The sequence below is a fragment of the Myiozetetes cayanensis genome, unplaced genomic scaffold (genome assembly GCF_022539395.1).
Source record: "Myiozetetes cayanensis isolate MyiCay16 unplaced genomic scaffold, myiCay2020 scf20-37, whole genome shotgun sequence".
NCBI classification, from domain to species: domain Eukaryota; kingdom Metazoa; phylum Chordata; class Aves; order Passeriformes; family Tyrannidae; genus Myiozetetes; species Myiozetetes cayanensis.
In genome coordinates, this window is record NW_026087412.1 from 6,857,789 (window position 1) to 6,877,414 (window position 19,626).

General features: G+C 44.2%; 2 protein-coding genes across 2 annotated transcripts in view; one reads left to right on the top strand and one right to left on the bottom strand.

Moving 5' to 3' along the window:
• BAIAP2L1 (BAR/IMD domain containing adaptor protein 2 like 1) overlaps positions 1-5,205 on the top strand; it is a 32,988-nt gene extending 27,783 nt beyond the window's left edge. The window contains exons 10-14 of the mRNA XM_050317306.1: positions 360-567; positions 853-927; positions 1,275-1,440; positions 3,581-3,621; positions 4,177-5,205. Of these exons, the coding sequence (XP_050173263.1) occupies positions 360-567; positions 853-927; positions 1,275-1,440; positions 3,581-3,621; positions 4,177-4,252 (566 nt within the window). The 3' untranslated portion in view covers positions 4,253-5,205. The remainder of the gene's footprint in view (positions 1-359; positions 568-852; positions 928-1,274; positions 1,441-3,580; positions 3,622-4,176) is intronic.
• A 902-nt stretch (positions 5,206-6,107) lies between these two features.
• On the bottom strand, positions 6,108-18,124 carry BRI3 (brain protein I3). Its single transcript, XM_050317307.1, has 3 exons — positions 17,859-18,124; positions 16,274-16,388; positions 6,108-6,498 (listed from the first exon to the last, which is right to left on the bottom strand). Exons 1-3 carry the CDS (start codon positions 18,028-18,030, stop codon positions 6,366-6,368), a joined length of 420 nt encoding a protein of 139 aa, XP_050173264.1. The 5' UTR covers positions 18,031-18,124; the 3' UTR covers positions 6,108-6,365.
• Between the last annotated feature and the right edge of the window lie 1,502 nt (positions 18,125-19,626).

Below are 19,626 nucleotides of genomic sequence, written 5' to 3' on the forward strand. Positions count from 1 at the left end.
TCAAAGACCTGTCTTTTATGGCTGTGATTGTTTAGCACTTTTCATGCCAAAAGGGGAGAAATGTAGCTAGTTAAAACTTACAGAACTTTTTATGGTTCAACTGATGGTTCAACTTTATTATGCTGGGTGTGTGTAAAGAAATACACGTGCTGGTAAGAACTTCCTGTTGATAAGAAACGCTGGCAGGTAACTGAGACGTGTCTAAGTAGAAAGTACAAAGTCTCAGAAATTGATTTGCACTTGATTATTCCTTTATTTTTTTTTTCCTGTCAGACTACTAATTGCATTGAATTTTGTTACTGTGGCTATTTTTTTCCTTTAATTTGTTTCTTTTCCTTTGTGTTTCTTTTTTCTGGCAGAGAATTCAGATGATGCCAGTTTATCACGTTCCACTTCCGTTGCCACTGGACTAAATATAATGAAAAGGCAAAAAGTGAGGACAATCTTCCCACATACTGCTGGAAGCAACAAGACTTTGCTCAGCTTTGCCCAGGGGGATATCATCACACTGCTGGTAGCTGAGGAAAAGGATGGCTGGCTCTATGGGGAGCATGACACAACCAGAGTGTAAGATAATCAATATATTACTCACCTTGAACATGAAGGAAAATTCATCAGATTTTGTTAGCAGATGGTAAATGGTTTTTTTGTTGGCTGTCTGGGGGACTTGGAGGCTTTCTGGAAGGCAAATCACTGCACTTATTTTAGGGAGGTTTTGCACACTAATTTGGCATCATCAGAAACTGGGTCTTCAAAAATTAAGTCTCAGTCTGTTCAGTCTATGGTTTTATCCAAGTTGTCTTTTGAAAGACCTTTCCAATATATATAATATAAAAACCTTTCTCATTACAGAAAAGGATGGTTTCCATCGTCGTACACGAGACCACTAGAAGAAGCAGAAGACAAAGCCTTTGCCCCTGTGCCAAGGTAACATTTTGGGTGGCACTTGCAGAAATGCCCAAATCTTCACTAACATTCATTAGAAATGTTATTTCTGTGCTCATGTTCTTTGAGGTTCAGTAACATGTACAGTAAATGCTCTCTAACAATCTGCACTAGGAGGACTTGATTACATTAATGTGTTTTTTTGGTTACACACAGACCCAAGAAGTAGCTTTGGAACAACTGTAATTCAGAGTCCCACTGGCTTCAGGGGCACTGTACACCATTATTAACTTCCAGCTCATGCCCTTCTGTGCTCTGCTGGTGCTGGGGATAAGCGAGAGATGCATTCTAGGAACTGACAAAGGCATCTCTTGGGTTCTGTCTTGCAGCCCTGCACCAATCCGAAGTGTCAGTTCTGTAAATCTTGTGGAGAAAGGTGAAGTTGTTCTCCCCCCACCAGACTACCTGGGGGCTTCCCAGGCAGACAAACGAGCGGAGTCTGCCAAAGGTCCCGCTCCTAAAACACCGACGGACAGAGTGGAGCACATCGGGCCGGTGAGTGATCTGGGATGGGAACACAAACGTTCCATCTGCTCTTCAACCTGCTTCTTCACCTGCTCTTAAACAAGGAATCCTGGAATCCTCTCCCTTGTGCTTGACTTCAGCCCTGGGGCACAGCTGTGCTCAGGAGTATCAGGAGTTTGGGCATTTCAGCCCATCCATCCTGACAGGAAGGGAGATGAATTGACCAGGGATATTTACTGTCAGTAGTAAGAGACACTCTGCAGAGCAAAGCTTCTCAGCAATGGAATCTGTTAAACATGACAAGAAACTCCCACAGAAAGTGGAACAAGTCCATCATCTTCAGTGATTTTAGAGCTGTGGGGCACAGGGAGCTCTGTATTCAGGAACCCCACAGAAGTTAGTGGTGGGTTTGCAGCTGGCACTGAGGGAGAGCTGTACTAACTCATCTCTATTCAGCTGAGTGGAAGTACATTTTTATGAACAAATCCTGCTATACAATGTTATTATTTCTGCTATTAAGTCAGCATTTAAACTGACTCAAAATGAACCTAATCAAATTACACAATTACTAGGTTTTTTCTTGCTGCTCATTTAAGTATTTTGCTGATCTGTATCTAAGGGTGATGTTTTTGAGATGATGTTTTTGAGACTTTCTTCAAAACACGTCTTGAAGCAGAGATCACATTCTGAAGGAAAAAAAACCCACCCTAATATATATATAAAATAACGGAAGCTGATACTCCTAGGAGTGGAAAACAAATACATCTTTTTTGATAATCTAAATTTCCACACGGAAAGCCAGATTAAAATAAATTAGGAATCCTGGAGTATAAAATAATGACCACTTTTGTCAAGGCACCCCCTAACTTTTTACTGTGACCCCACCTCACCTTTTACCTTACAAAACAAGAGAGCTGTGGAGGGGAGTGGCTGCACTTGCACCCAAGTCTTTTGCTCCCAAGTCACTATTTATTTTCATTCCTTTGGGAACCTGCTGAGCTTCCTTGTCTTTCCTGCTTCCGTGCAAGTCTCAAACCCCCACTCCCCCATAAGGCTTTGGAAATGAGCCCAACATTGTACCAGGCTGGCCTGGAGACTCGCACAGGATTTACATACTGGGTGAAACAGTCTGCTCACTGTGCAGGAGTGAGCAGAACACAGAGGCAGGAAATGATTCAAGGCATCTTATTTTTGTTCCAGACTACACAGAAAAAAATAGCTCAGGATTTTAAGAAGATGAGGAATGGTTCTAGCCAGTTATATTGTTCAGGCTGTGCTGCAGAGGGACAGTATTATGGAGAACAAGCATCAACTAACAAAAAAAGGAGTTGACAAAGCTTTGACATGGGTTGGTGTTCAGTAAGATGTAATTCAGGCATTTGTTCATTGTAATTAATTTTAAGGGCTAATTAGGCCTAAATCGTGGTCTATTTACAACTGATGTACATGACCAATGTCACTGAAATCACAAGTCAAGTGTGAGTTAAGAACCCAGCTGAATGAGGTCCTGAATAAATAGAGGTTTCTTCTGCATCATGATATCATGAATTTGGTAACTGGGAACTGCTGGTACAACACAGTGTGCCTGGAAAGGAAAGGCTGATAGGCCTTGGTTCAGCACTGAAATTTGAAATATTAAACCCAAAATGGCCATATTGACTACACTGGTACAAGTCAAGTTGCTCCATAAAAGGTGACTGTGTATTCCTGCTTCTAAATGCAAAAATGTATATTCCAATTTTCACCTTGAGTTTTATCTGACACCTATTAGCAGCAATTGGTTTGCAGTTTAAAATACATCATTAAGCAAGAGGGGGGGAATAAAAGTAGGAATTATCTGTTTGCTGAAACTTCCCCATAGCACAAGTGGTTTGCCAAAGGCAACAGTTTTCCATTTTGTCCCACCCAAAATGCTGCATCCTGGAGCAGCCTGGGACAGAGCCACACTGCCACCTCTTGGGTTACCTTCACTTCTCAGCATCATTGTAACTTTCTAATTTTGATGTTCTGAAAGAATCCTGTTCAGTTCAGCTGAACTGCAAAATAATTGTTCTAAATGGCTAAATATTTTAGCCTATCTGAATGACAGGGTCTCTTTTCCTTAGCAGGATAGTGAGGGCACCTGTAGCATATCTTTATAAACTTATAAAAATATCTTTTTCTTTTACAGAAACCCAACATGAATGGCATTACAAAACCACCTTTTCTAAGGTATGTTTTTAACACTTTCACACCGATTTATTTGTGTTGATTTTCATATTAGCTTATATTATTTTATCTGTTGTAAGGGAAAGTAATGATGTTTATCATTAATTTCTCTGAGACCTTTCCCAGGCACTGGTAAAACATTATGGATAAAATTGGTTGCACTTTTCTCAAGAGTGGCCTCAAAGTTTGATGAACAGGCCCTTCTCAGAAAAATGTGTTTCTCCAGTAGTTTGTCAGTGAGCAGGACTTAACCTTCCTTTAACTGCCTTTTAAGGTTTAAAAGCAAAAATCCTTGAAGACTGGGACTTGTTTAAAAAAGTCCAGATCTAACTGGGCACTAACTTCCCAAATTTTTGGATCACTGCAAAGTGAATCCTCACGTGTAACCTTGTTTTACTAATTCAAGTTAAACTAAGAATTGCACAGAATCCTTTAGTCTCAAACCATAACTCACTGTTTGAAGTTGTTTGAAGACAACTTCCATGAAGAACTCGAATTGTTTCAATTTGAGGTAGGATTGCTACAAGCCTTTGAGTAACTTTATGCATTTCTCTTCAGTGGAGAAAACCCCTTTGCAACCGTGAAGCTCCGACCAACAGTAACAAATGACAGATCAGCACCGATCATCCGATGAACACACGGCCCAGACACCTCCTCCTTCCTTACCAACACCCAGCTCAGTAATGACAATTACTATCTCAACTTCTTCTAAAAATTTATTTAAATGTAATTACTGTACAATATTGGCATACTGGAATGGAGCTCTGATGTTTTTGTGTTTTGTTTTTTTTTTTTTAAAACATTTGCTTTCTAATGAGGTAATTGCTTTGGGCTAGTGTTTGATTTTACAGTATGCCTTTTTTGTAGTAGGATTTGTGAAAATGCTGGAGATAGTTTGGATGCTCTAGTGAATCAGTGTAAGTAATAGCTCACAGATCTGAATCTTTGGCATTCATTATTTGAAAGCTGCAATGGTAAGTTCTAGAATATAAGCCTGCATATGCCACCTACTAAAGAAGATAACAGTGATTTTATTTTTTTTTCAAACAGAACAATGTAACAAACTGCCTTATTCCAGAATAGAGAATCATCTGTATAAATGATTATACATTATTTTGTGTAAGAAAGATACCTTAGGTTATAAATAAATATTTATCCTTTAAGAATAGACAACCTTGTAAAGCTTTGCTTGATGTTCACGTACAAATTTCCAAGTGTTAACAGAACCCCATTTTCAGTCTAGTGTTGTACTGCTAACACATTTTTCAATGATAGTTTTGTCTTTAAAACGTGTTGTCAAACTTTAGTCTGATAAAAAGTCATAATAAAGCAGTGCCACGATTTTTTCTCAAGTGCCAACACAAAAAGCTGCCTCTGAAGTTCCTCCATGACTGCAGCCTTCCCAAAGGAGAAGGAGCTGAAGTTTGGAAAGTTTTGGTTAAGGAGCCGAGCAAAGCCTGAACACTGGCACGGTGCAGTAGCTGAGTTAAGTGAAACTGAGCTTTTAACATCAGCCCCAAGCAGAGCTGAGCAGTTTGTCACCTCAGACTCAGGTGTGGTAAATCCAGCAGAGCCAGCTTGTCCAAAAGCCTTTTCCTACAGTAATAATCACCTCAGAAATTAGCCTAGACTGCTAGAAATTAACTCTCTGCATCAGCAGCAGGTGCTTCATCCCTGCACAGCTCAGGGGATCTTCCCACTGCTGTTGTGTTGTCTGTGTTGTGACTGCTGCCACCAATTAATCCTTACTCCAAATCATTCTATTTTACATATATACATGCTTCCTGAAGCATCCCCTGGATCATTCTACTACTATAAACAGTGAATTCAAGTCATGTGAAATGCCTTTCAGTTACTTAATATCAAAAAATAGTACATGAGCATGTGCTGGCTGCTCTCACACTGCCTTTCAAGTTCAAGGCCGAGGACACTGCTAGAGAGCCCTGCATAAATATCCACCATCCCAGTCTGAAACACCAGCTTTTCCCAAGGGTAACTTACACCTGAGCCCGTTTTCTAAAGCATATTAGAGACAAGTCAATCTAGACTGTATGAGCTTTCAATAATCCAGTGTCAGAATTAAATATCTAACATGTACAAACTTTTCCTGAGGGCAGCTCACGGTTGGCAGTGCCCCAGCCTCTTTCTAGAGAGGAGGGCCCTGCTGCAGACAGAAGGTTCTGCTGTCTGTGAACCAACACATCCTGCATGAAGCAAAACCTTCACTAATTAAAGCAGAGCTCTGACTTTGTGTTATTACTTGTGCTTTCAGAGAGGGGAGAGGGGCTTTTAGTCTAGTGGTCAAACACTTGCAAAACTTCCCTCAAATATCCGATGTCCTAAACAAGTACAGCCTTAAACCATGGTTTATCATCAGCATAAACATTCTGCAAATATTTATCCTTCATTGTAGCTAGGATTACTAACTCTGCTTTCAGACTATGTGTTATCAGACACATCAGTCACATACTTAATAATCCAGCCACAAGTTGAGGATTGCAAAAGGAAAAGCAGTTTTATTTAGTTTTCAACAGGTGCCACTAAACATGGAAAACAAGTCAGGTTTTCATGTTTTGCAATGCACATGCTCATAAAAGATTAAGTTTAAATTACATGCAAGAGAGACTAAATTTCTTCACACTTTACAAAACAGGTCTGAAGCAAATAACATGATTGTACATGACATTTACATTAGAAAGAGTACGCTAACAGTTGTAGCTTCCGTAAGCACGTCCACCTTCATCCCCTCAGCCAAAAGCTGCCCCACAATTAGGGCATCTTCTCTGCCTCAGTGCAAGGCAGAACAGAATCCCAATTGGAAAGAATACAATGGCACACAAAACACCAAGACAGGTGAAGGTGTCCTCCAACACGCCAACCCTGCAAAAAGGGAAAACAGACTCAGTCAAGGACACACACACCAAGTTTGGCCCCAAGTTAACACTTCGTGATTTGGCAGTCGCTGAGAACCACACTACTTTATAGAGCGAGATAAAGTACAAGGTTTGGGGTTTGTTCCTTGTTTCTACTTCCAAAAACTGATGTGCCTTTAGAACTGTAGCAGAACCAACTATTGATGTCACTCACGTGCCTTCAGCTGAGTCCCAGCTCCATGACCACCCTACATGAGAAATTCTGTTTCAGCAACAGCAGAAATTTAGGAGTCAGGGACCGAAACTGAGGTATAGTGCTGTATCTGAGCATCCCCCAAAATGAAGACAAACAGGAAAACTGGAGTATTCAGACTTTAGAAACTTGTGCAGTTCTACCAAACAGAAAAAATTCAGAGTTTAGCAAAACAACACTCGAACAAGATGTATCCTCTTAGATTCCCTGGTACAGTGAAAGTCAACACAAACAGAGCTGAGTGACCCTGAAGTACAGGCCACGAGCAAAGTGCCAAGGCCAACAAGCTGCTGTTTCCCTCTGAGCAGTCACGGACTGTACATGTAAATAGAGTGAAGGAAGGAAGACACAGGTTCAGAGACCATTTCCTTACAGCAAGTGGCTGAAACACTGCAACTTGATTAAACTTCAGAAACATTCACCTTCCCCTCAACCATCAGGAGAAGCCAAAGGCTTTTCAAAGTGCTTTTGATATTCTACTGCTTACGCAACTTCATGTTCAGCTTAAGCTTTCCCTCATTTTAATGCACTTTGTTTCTGTTTGCAGAATTCTTGTGATAGGAGTAAACTCTGCATCTGACATAAAGCAACTGTCAGGTACCATTGATCTCAGCAGTAGTTTTATCTTTTCATGTCCTCAGATAACACTCCTTTAAGGCAGCAAGTTAAAAAATGTAGACTAATGCTCAAATCACCACATGGATTCCAGTCTTGGTGCCCAAGTGTCCCACAGCTCAGACTTGTGCAGCCTGTGCTGGTCATTGTGGCTGTTCCCACACACTCAGCATAACATCCCCTCTGTTCCCTGCAAGTCAGGCAGTCCTAGAGCTCCAGCTATGGGGCAGGCCCTTTGTTTTGCCACGATAAAAGAACATCTGTGTGTCCAGGGAGATAAGAACAGTGAGAGAGCACTGAGAGAGCTCTGCAGAAGTGTTCTGCTTTTATGACTCACTCTTCAGGATTTCAGATGTGACCATTTTTCCCAGAGCTGGATCATGTTTTGTAGAGTTAGTTTCAGTAGTGTAGGTACTGCTGTTCTGTCCCTACTTTAAGTGCCCCGAAGTACTTAAAGCCTCCTCAAACGTGGAAGGAGTTTCACCTCTCTCCCCAGAACCTTTCAGCTCCTATTGCCACACCTCTATCATCAAATCACAAATTCAGGTGTCAACACTGACCTAAAAGAAAACTTCAGAAGTATCCACAGTACTGCCCCAATTCCTACAACCTCTTTTCTCCAGGATGGCAGTTGCCATACTCAGTACACTGATGGAGACAGCACATGTTGTAAAGGACAGTGGTTCTGGCATGGCACCCACAGCGAGTTGTTGCCTTACAGAATGTGTGGAGGCAACAGTTCCACTTTCATTTCTGCTATTTCTACTCCTAGTTTTAATATTGACCATGGGCTACAGACACTCAGCAGCAGCCAAGAGCAAGTCTCTTGGAAACAGCACTATGGAATGTCACGGTGACCTACTCTGTAAGTCAGATTTGGTAATGTCTGCATCTGCCTGGTGATACTGCAAGCATTTCTTGTGCTGCTGCTGCTGAACAGAGTTCTGTGTGTCACCAACCAGCCCTTACACCTCTGCTGACTCCATGAGGGTCAGAGAGAACACATCATGTTCCCCCAGCACACAACACATCTCTGCCTCTGCACAAAGAGCTGCCCAGCAGCCATGGAGCAGCCCAGGCCACTTTGCTGGGGATCCAAAACCCTCTCTTGGCTCAGCACGTGTGTGAGTCAGTGACTCACAGCACTTACCCTGCATCACCTCAGCAAACAGCACTCACAGAGCACAGGCACTGGATTTGCACAGCTTGGTCAGTATTTCTTTTTTAGGCTGTGCCTGGTGTTCTGCTACAGTGAACTTTAGCCCAGGATTCCCATCAGCCCATTGCAGCAGGGCCTGCTTCCCTGCCTGTCCCCTCCCCAAGGACAGAACTGCTGGTGAAAAAAAAATGCAGCTCCCATCAACTTACCCATGCTACACAACTCTCAACTCCTAATCCCAAACCTGTTGTTATATCATTAGCCAGTGCCAGGACACATGAAAATCTGCTTGCTAGGTCAAGTTCAGAGCACACTAACCCAAGTGGAGATGCTTTTATTAGTCTGACTGTTAAAGCAGAGCTGAAGAGCCTCACATTAAACCTTGCTTCCAGAGATTTCCCACTAGCTGCCTACCTGAGCACATCACATGGGGATTATGTAGCATGGCTTAAGGCTCACAGGAAAGCTTTAGAGAAATTCCTTTGCTGTACAACCTCTTTAACCTAGGCTGTATCTGCACAGTTAAACTGTAAAATTACATTGCAAGTGACCCTCAAAATTAGACTGCAGTTAAAGAATGGAGTCAGCAAACAAGGCTCTCATACCATTGCCTTCACTCACTAGGGAGAAAATGTGCTACTGGAAGTGCCATCTCCTGGGAAGACTCTGGTGCTAGGGCTGGAATGCAGAGGGATTCAGGACTGTTGAGAGAGCCAAGGCAAAAAAGATCCTGTACATTCAGCCAGAACTGTCCAGTCTGCACAGCAGCTGAACTTGGCCATTTGTCCTTGTGGAAATGCACAAAATGCTGAGCACCCTCAGACCAAAAAAAAACCCAGCAGCAGAAGCTTAGGAGGTGAGGCCTCTCCTTTTCCAGTGCCCACAGGTTAACCCAGTACCACACCATGAGAACAGAGGCTCAGACAAACTGGATGATTCTGAGTAATTCAAGATGCAGCAGCTTTCACCACTGCACAGCTCCATCCAAGAAAGGCAAAGCCCCTTTTCCAGGCACTTCAGTGCCATCCCAAATAACAGTACTTTGGAAATGCACAATAAGTGCAGTGCACAGCACATTACAGCTGTTGTATTTCTTGCCTCGCTTCGCTGTCACACTAATGCCATTTTTTCTCTCACACACTGAGCAACCCCCTCCTGCAGCCATTGTTTGGCACTGTTTTGAAATCTTCTCCTTGTCCATACTAAGTTCCTGCTCTGAAGCCTACACTTGTGACAAGTAAGCCAGTGTGTCTAGTTAAGAGTATAACCAGCCAATTGATGTGACCCTACAGAATAAACACACTAATTAAACATTAGAGGGGGATCAAACAGGGTACTTCTGGTCAGCCCTGAGCAGCGATGACCGTGGCCTAACCCATTCTAATGAACCCTCTTAATCAGCTTGCAAGGCCCAAGTCCATTGGTCAGCACATGTCCCTGACACTTAAAATAGAATTTATTTTAAACTCCCTTCCCCCTAAACAGAGTTATCCAGAAGCGTTTTGTGGTCATGCAAAATGCCAAGTAAAAATAAAAAAACCTGCCATCCATATTCAACTCCAGATCCAGGGAAAAGGCCCAGGGAAGGACAAAGTAAAGCACAGGGTGCAGTGCTGGGTCAGCACTGGAGTGAGAGCAGGGATAGCCCAGCCCAGGATCAGACAAGGAGCTCCAAGGGACACTCGTGGGAAGCTGATCAGACTGTACTTGCATGACCCCCCCACCGTACCTGCTGTTTCAGAGCCAGTTCCTGACACATCTACAGCACAGACACCACTGCTGCAGCATTAGCTACACAGACTCCTCTTGGCTTCTGTTGATTTGTGTCACCACCTAATTTTAGATGAACACTTACCCAATCACTGCTTAGCCAGTTACTAAATTTAAAAGGAGAAAAAAAATACTTTTTATCAGGGAGATTATGAATATTTTAGTTTTTACTTGTATATCTTACCTGAGCTACAGAGTAATTAGGGACTCCATATTCAAACTGTAGATTCACTAATGTAACCAAACATAAATTTTCTTCTACAGCATAAACCACATAAAAGCTGATTATAACTGCACCACTCCCTCTCTAAAAATAAAGTGGAAAGGTTTATTTATACTGCAAGCAGCATCTTGAATTTAGGCTATAACTGCAGCTGCCAACTCCATATAGTAAGGTCAATTATTCCCACTGACAAGTATTTAAAACCAAATTATTTTTTCAGACAACTCCCTTTTTCAAATTAAGTCTTAAAACATTAAGATCTTAAGTCAAATGCTCAGGATCAGAGGGCCAGTAATGAGCTCTGTGAACACAGCATTGGTATGATTTAACACAAGCATTTTTAGACTTATCACTACATCACAGTGGATTACACTTGGAATTTTCAAATCAGTATCCCATCTCCTCCCACTAAGGTTGGTCAAATTTCAAACTTTAGATTCCAATAGGAACATCACACCAGAGACTCTGGAAGCTACACACTAAATCTTTAATTGTGAACATGCAAACAAAACTAGACAGCTTTTCATTATCATCTCCTGGCCAGTGCAACGGCAGCAGGTAGGTTAAATATGTTTAAATCTCACCTGCAAGCAGCAGAAGAAAAAAAATTGACAGTTATATATGCAACTACAGAGTAAGCAATACTTCACAATTGCAATTTCCATGAAGAGAGGTGTCAGCTCCTCTAGCCTCAGCCTGATGGCATCTTGAATGCTTGTTGATCCATATTCACAGAAAGGACCCCAAATCTCTCTGTACTCATGGTTTGCCCTCCTCAGCACAAGTTGTACATACATGTAAATGCAATTATCCTTAAAAATCACCTTCAACTAAGAGACACAACAGTATTGCAGATAGATCTGAATTTCCTTAAGTTTTAGGCCCATTTCCTACACTGAGGGCTGGCTGCAGGGCCAGAGAAGTTCTGGCAATGAGAACAGCCTGTGCCTGGCTGTTGCCTTTCTTGAAATGCCTCCAAATCACTAGCCTTCTCTAATGCAGGAGCACCACTGCTTTAATTTCAGTTCTGAGAACACACTAATTAGGAGAAAAGCCTCATGGCTTCACACCAAGGTCCAGCCTCACAAAAAAGGCTCAGCACACCAGTCAGAGCTCCCTCACTGTGGACATGTCTCAGGATGAGCCCCTGGTGTGGCTTTGCCTCCCTAGTCTGCATGCACAGCCACATCAGTACCACCTCTGGTCACCAAACAAGGCCAGTTTCCTCCTCTCTCCCAGAACAACTCATTGCTACAAAGAAACCCTAATTATGACAATATAGGCAAGTATTCTCCAACACAAATGGTGACATTAATAAAAAAAATAAGTGTTGTAGACTCAGGCCCACTGACAGGCTGGGCGTTATGGACCACACTATCATTTTTATACAGTCCCATTAGGGAATATATTCCTGCTGTGCCTTATTAATCACTTAAAGTCTCACTTATTAAAAATCTGTGTTTTGATTATTGTCCACAAGTTGGGTCAGATCAGCAGAACAAAACTCCTTAGAAGCAGCCAGAGCTATGGTGTCCTCATCTGGGACCCTGTTATAGCTCCCCTCTCCTCTGCACAGGGCTTAGGGAGAAACTTCCTGCTCAGCAGCTGCTGTCAGGCTGAGAGGGGAAAGGGAGAGCTCTGCTAGTCAGGAATTCCAAACAGCCCTGCTGGATCAAGGCTCTCTCCTTCCCAGTCACGTGTGTGAGCCAGCGCTGCATTTCCCACCCAACTGCTCCAGCCTCCAAACCACAGCAGAGCAGGGATGGACACCCTGGCACAGCACACACCTACCTGTGGTACCTTTCCTTTTTTTAATTCTTTTCATATTTAACCAGTACAGATTATGAAATTATATTACAACTATTTACATAAAGTTTAAGTATCATAGTTGTGAATAACTACAGAAAACCTGTATCCTGAGCAGCCTCTTATCAAACCCCACACGGCATTTTGACTGAAACAATGGAAGTAAAAGCAAAAGAAATTAAATTTTGAAAGACCTGATCAGCTAAGTGCAATTTTCCCGAGTCTATTTCCTCAGGAGACATGCATTTAATTGAAGACAACAAAATTTCAACCAAAACCTGACAACTTACTGCTTTGTCAAGTCAAGTAAAAAAAGCCCAAACTCAAAAAAAAAAAAAAAAAAAAAACAACCACCACCACAAAACAAACAAAAAAACCCAAACCAAAACAAAAAAAACCACACACATAAAACCCCCCACCAAACAAAAACTGTAGCAGGGAGAATGCTTTAAGAGATCTGAGAATAAATAAATACAGTTTTAATCACACTTGTCTCATCTTCCAGCCCTAGAGGAAGCTTCAGTGTTAGTAGAACCTGGGACCCACTTCGATGTTTCTCCAGCAGATGTTCTTTCCCTCATCCTTTCTCCCAGGCAACTGAATATTGTTAAGCAGGAAAATAAAAATCCAATGGGGTCCAACAGAAGATCTCTCCTAGATTTTGAAGAACCTAGCTTTTGCAACCATCAGATCAAGAGAATGTGTTCACAATTTTTAAAGGGATCTTTCTTCTGTTAAGTAACAGGAAAGCAAACATTCCTGTGCACTTAGTTCTACCCAACAACGGAAGATGGAGAAAGAGAAAATGAAAGTGAGCACAAGAGAAGCAGCCAGGCTGCATCCTCCAAGCTGAAAAGACAATTGCACAGATGGACCTCTAAAGTCAGTGTCTGTAATGACTCAATCTGTACTTGGGAACATGAAATAGTTTAAAAGCAGGACCTGGCTGATACTCAGATGTCAACTAGAAGAACAAAGCTGACAAGATTCAGCAACTCAGTTTAATTCTCTGTACATCAGGGTTGGGAGTAGAATGCTGAGACAACAGGACTACAACCACCCAAAACATTCTAATAATGCAAGGAAGGATGGAACACACATTAATACTGAGGTCTGTAATTAGAAAGCAACACTGACCAATTAGGACTGAGCATGATCTGACTAAAAAATAGCTCTGAGCAAGAGGTACTGCTTGCAAGACAGGAGAGTCACCCCTCAGATGGCAGGGAAGCTTGAGAGAGAAGGGAAAGAATGCAATTACCACGGGCATGCTGCTGACTTGAGAGTTGCTTCTGCAGATACTTTGTACTTTTTATGTACCTTTTATGACTGAATGCCATAAATAAAGCCTAAAGATCAACGGTGCTCTAGCCAGTGATCCCAAGATGACTTGTGACTGCAATAAAACAGACACCAACCCAAATAACTGTGTATTTCTCCTCAACACCATATATTTTCAGGGGGAAATGGGTCTTATTTCAGTTAGCAACATTAATACATGCCACAGTGCTAAAGACTGCTTTGTATTTCTGACAGCAGAAATCCTCTTGATGGCCTTAAAAGTAACAGGACAACTGACCTGGCAATTTATTAACAAAGTTTTTTATGTACCATTAATATGGTACATATTAACATTTCTATGTTTTTCCATGCCCCTTCAACAACTTTTCTGTTTGGAGTTGTACTCTGCAATGTGCAGCCATACTCTTTCTTCATAAAATAGGTTTCCAGGGTAAGGAAATGAACTAGAACTGTGTTTAAGGTCTTGAGAAGTCAAAGAGGATTAAGAGTTCTTTCTCTGAGAAGCAGCCAGTGTAACCTTTCAGAACATGAACCCTGACCCTTCGGGTTGAAATGAATATTACCAATATTATGCTTCCCACTCAGCCTCCCTGCCCTTTTTCTCGAAGTACCAGACTACCAATTCCATAATGACTCAAAAGACAAGTAATCTGAGATTTATCCCTCCTGCCTTGACACTTGAATCTTGTTCTAAAGGCAACTGGGAACAAACATAGTAATACTGCAAAGGAGACTGTGACAAAACACTACCAGATACATCGGCTCATCCTCAGGATTCCCTGATCCAGAGTATTTCCCAGGTGCTGAGAAGAGTCCTACAGTTTAAACAGTGCAGTATTGTGCCTCACAGTAATCAGTATGTCAGAGTTCTCCTCACAACTTATTTTTGACACAGCTTAAAACAAAAACTGAGGATCCAAGAGTAAACCACGTTTTTGTGGAGCACATTTTGCTGCAGGACATAGTGCACAATGGGTACTTCCAGCAGAGCAGGTCTAAAGACTTAAGAAAACAATCCAGATAGCTCATTTTCCCAAATTTCTCTGAAGTTATATATTATATTTGCAAATGATTATTTCAAAAGTCTCTCCTAGACTATCCCAGGATAACTTCCAGGGGTAAAAAAAAATTTAAAAAAAAAAAAAAAAAAAAAAAATCACAGCAAGAGCCTACCAATCTGAATTTACTGCAAAGACCACTTCCATATAAAATATTTTGAGCTGTACTGGGTTCAGGGCCACAAGACCTGTATAACACACTACCTGCCTCTTACCAAGCAACACACAACACCTCTCCTGTCTTCTGGCTGAGCTGCAGCATCAGCATGTTAATGTAATCACTCAGGTGGCAGGATCTACCACATCCTCTGAACAGCTCAGCACTAACTTTCCCTCACTGTTTAAAACACACACCTTCCAGATCAATAGCTCTGCCTGGTACAGGTTTTTCAGCCTGAACTAGTGGCATCTCAGCAAGCACCTGTTCTTACACAGCACCACTAGGCAGTTTTGCTTTGAATCCACCTCTGAGGGCAGGGACTGACTCTCAAACCCAAACCCCAACTCCAACAGAACCAAAAGACAGCTGGGGGACAGCCCGTGCCATAGGACCACACCCAGCACGCTGCAGCCCACTATCCCTTCAGCTCTTCAGGCAACTCTGTTTCCTACACCTCTGGAAAGGAAAGCAAGGGCTCAGACCTGCAGAACACCAAGGGCCTCTTTGCCAGACACCTCAGGGGTGACTCCCATACACTTTAACAGAGGGACTGAGTCTGCACTCGAGTCAGAGCTGGCACAGCAGTGCCTGAGCTGCACCAGCAGCAATCCCTCTGCCCTCACCCATGACCCAATATCCTGGGAAGAGAACTGAGAAGTGAAAGGGACTACAGCTGACTTACAGCACTAGTGTGGAAACTGAGTGTCTTCTTCCTTTTTTTATGGCTGTGATCTCCCAGAGGGAAGTTGTTCTCTTGCTGCAACTCCAAACAACAGCTGACCACTACTTCTGGTTTTTACCACCACATCAGACTAACACTTTGAGTCAGGTCTATGAAGCTCCCTGTTCTTTTGCAGTCAAAGGACTTTTAGAGATCTTTTAAAGCCTTAAGACACTGATGTTTTCATTACTCTGCCTGTTTTTGCACAGTCTGGATGTTGGGAATGGCGCCGCACACCACAAGTTCTTCCACAAGACTGCCAGAAAACCAGAAGTGACTACGGTCAAAGATTACAGAAAGTTTCACAATAAAGTCATGTTACTCACCATCACCAGGCACAAACACATCAGAAAGGACTTCCTGTCATCCTCTCCCCCACGAACTGACCCTTTACATCTGCTACTGAAGTGCCTGCTCGTTAAAAGTACTGCTTACAGATCTTCCTCCATCATAAAGAACAGACTCATGGATTTATATAAAGTGTCTTGTATTATTTATAGCAGTTGTCACAAGCCCATCAGGACAAGCTCATGCTACATAAACCAAAGCACTCCACCACTAAATCTTGGTGGCTCTTAATTAACTCTATTGCAGTACACACACACACACACACAAAGAAAAACTATTGAAAACCAAGGAACCATATGGATACCTCAAACATTTAAAAAATAAAACCCAAGATCGAGTTTATGTCTCCACTCAAGAGCCATTTTACCTGCAGGCAGGACAGCCACCAACTACTACCACAGAAGTGGTGGTAGCAGGCTGTTGAATAATGGTGTACGTGCTCGAATAGTTGGGCTGTGATGTCGGTGGAGGAACAGCATACCCTAAAATAAGAAAGAAAACCTCAATCACCACAGGCAAGGCACAAAGAACAACGACAATTAAAAAGTACGACAACAAAACGCGGAAAACAATAAACAGAAATGCAGTTTTGATTGAGCACTTGAAGCTCTATCAAAATGAGAGCTGGAACACCTGGCATATTGAATAGCAAAGCCACTTCATAAACACAACTATCCAGCACAATTTAACCATCTCAAAGGGACACCAAGCTAATAATTAACTTCAAGAATTTGTTTCAATGCTTTTGAGTGCCAGGGAAAAAAAAAAAAAGCAGTTTAAACAATGACCACAGCTTTCACTTCGGAATAGTATGTATCAAGTATGGCCCTCTCCAGAACACAAATGAGTTGAAACATTGTATCTTCCTCTGGTTTCGAGCTTAAATTCCAATGCTCAGTTTATAACTGGAGAGGTAAGAGTGATAGGATGCAAGTAAAGAGGAAGCAGGATGCATAGCCAGAAAGCCCATGTGGTTGGGTAGAGAATGAGTCCTTTTAACAGCTGTAGGTAGAAGACACAGGCCTTCAACTACTGCATTAACAATAAAAACTTAAAATGAAAAAAAAGCTTTTAAAAGGGATGGTGAGATGTATGCATCGTAATCAACACAGCCAAAGTACACTTTGCCCAGGTATGATCCATTTTGATCTTCTTTCGCAGGGCAGAGTTCTGATCCTCTTGAATCAAGTTACACATCTGTAAAGTCCTGCAACCTCACTACTAAAACTGAAAATAATCAGTAAGACCTGTATTGCAGGAAAATAAGCTCCAAGTTATTAGGAGGAAAATCAATCTATGGCCTCAAGCTTCAGCTCAATGATTGATGACTGGGGTCTGTGTCTGCTGTGCAATTTTGATAACTTTTGAAGCATTCCTCTTTCCTGAGAGGTTACTTCTTTCTTTGACAGATGTTAGTACCAATTCAGCTAACAGAAGTACTGCATCTACTCACCTGCTTAAGTCCCTCCAAGACTACTGAAGTGTACCAGGAAAAAACAAACATTAACCAGAGTACAGCGAAGTGCACGCAAAGAAAACTCCAAGTTCGGGGTCTGTTTTAGCCTTAGGGCGGCTGAGCCCCTGCCATTGTTCCGAGGCAGAAAACCCGCGCAACGAGAGCGACGCTCCCAAACCCCGCCGGTATTTCGGGGAGAGAACACAAAACACCTCAGGGCCACAGAGGGAAGGAGGGAAGAGGGAGATGGCGCTGGGAACCACCTGGATGGGTGCGCACCCGCCTCCCCGTGCGCCGGCTGCAAGCGGGAGAGCCGAGACACCCCCCGCGCCCCGCTGGGCCGGGAGAGCCGCTCGGGAGTTCCCCGGAGCGGCTCCGGAGCCAGCGCCGGGGGCACGGAGGGCTCTGCAGAGCCGCCCCCCGGCCCAGCACCCCGGGGACCCCCCGACCCCTCCGAGTGCGCCCTCCCCCGCCTCCTCTTCCTCCTCCGACCCACCTGCGGCGGGCGCGGCGCCCGGGTAGGGGTACGGCGGGGGTGGCTGGTAGCCGGGCTGCGGGGCGGGGATGGCGCCGTAGTTGCCGTGCCCGTAGTCGTACCCCGGCGCGCCCGGCGGCGCGGCGGGGCTGTAGGCGGGGGGCCGCTCCTGCAGCAGCGGTTTGCTGTCCATGCTGGGGGCCGGCGGCCCTGCCTCGCTCCCCGCGGACGGCGCGGAGCGAGGTGTGTGTGTGGGGGGGGGGCCGGGCAGAGGAAGCGGCGCCGCCCGCCCCGCCCCGCCCGGGGGCGCCGGAGCTCGGCGGTGAGGGGGGTGGGGGGGGCGGCGTGAGGGGCCCGCGGCGGGAGCGGCGGCCCCGGTGCTGCGCTCGCGCCCGGTCACGAGGCCGCCGCGGCCCCACGTGACGCCGCCGCTCCCCGGGCGGCGACTCCGCCGGGCGGGCGGCGCGGGGAACCCGCGGCCTTAAAGGGGCCGCGCCCCGCAGCGACACGGAGCGACGGCCCCGACCCTGTGCACCGACAGCCCCCGGCCCCGCGCCGACGGGCCCCTCACGGACGAGCCCCGCGCCGACGGGCCCCTCACGGACGAGCCCCGCACCCTTCTGCCCTGGTCAGCAGGGCCGAGAACGCGCTGGTGGCCGAGCAAGAGAGTGAGGAGGAAGCAGGAGAAAAGTCACGAGGTTCAAAGAATCACTAAAGTTAGGGAAAAAAACACTACAGGGAGGAAGAGGAAAGCAAGGGGGGTGCTGCTTTCTCCTGTACAGCAAACTAGGGGAATGAGCTCAACAGCACTTTCACCACACTCAGCTGCTTCTGAAACACAGGATCTCCATGGCTGGACAGCCCAGGACAGATGCTGTAAAGATCTCAAATGCCTTTTGCTCCAGTTAAAACTTCCTCTTCTTCCCTCCACACCTTCATCCTTTGGGCTCTCTGACTCACCAAATCTTTTGTTTTGGAAATCACGGGTTTGTCCTTCACTAGAGGTACAAACAGCCCTTATCACTGCAGCAAACACTAGTGACTCCCTTCCCCAGATAGTGTCCTGTCCACAGTAGGGAAGGCTTAGCCCCATTTCATAGGAAGGGGGTAAAAAAAACATTAAACCCAGAAGTGATTAAACAGTTTGCCTCAAAAAGAAATAAATGCTCAAAACAGGTCACACCACCCCAACTCCAAGCCAGTGCCAGCATCACAGGATCATGAGGATGTCCCTGCCCTCTTGCTCCTTCTTCCACTTCTCAGGTGACCCATCTGGAAAGGACACCTAATCTCAGGGCTCTCTTGCTTACTGTTACTGTGGTGGTATCAATATTACACGATGTTGTTCAAAGAAAAATCTTAAAACACAAATGCAACGCAGTACTTCCTCATAAGGGGAAAGATACTTCCCTAAAATGAATGTCAAGTGACAAAAAAAATCAAAGAAGCGAGGTTTGGGAGAGCGTGGAAAGCCAACAGTAGGGAAGCTTTCTGTACAAACCCCCTCCAACTGCGCTGGGACAAGGGCTGCAAAGCAGCGAAACAGGATTGAAAATATCCTGACTATGCTTTGAACAGAGCAAGGCCTTTCCTAATAACAAGAGATTTAAGCTAATTTTGGAGCACTCCAGCCTTACCTGGATCAAGGATGGGTCCCAGTCATGGGGTAAAGCTCCCCTAACTGCATTTTCAAGGCAAACCCTACCTTTGCCGTGGGAAACCGCAGGTTATGTTTAGACAGCAACAATTATGGGCAAAACTGAGGGAAATCTCCCCAGCCAAGAAGGGC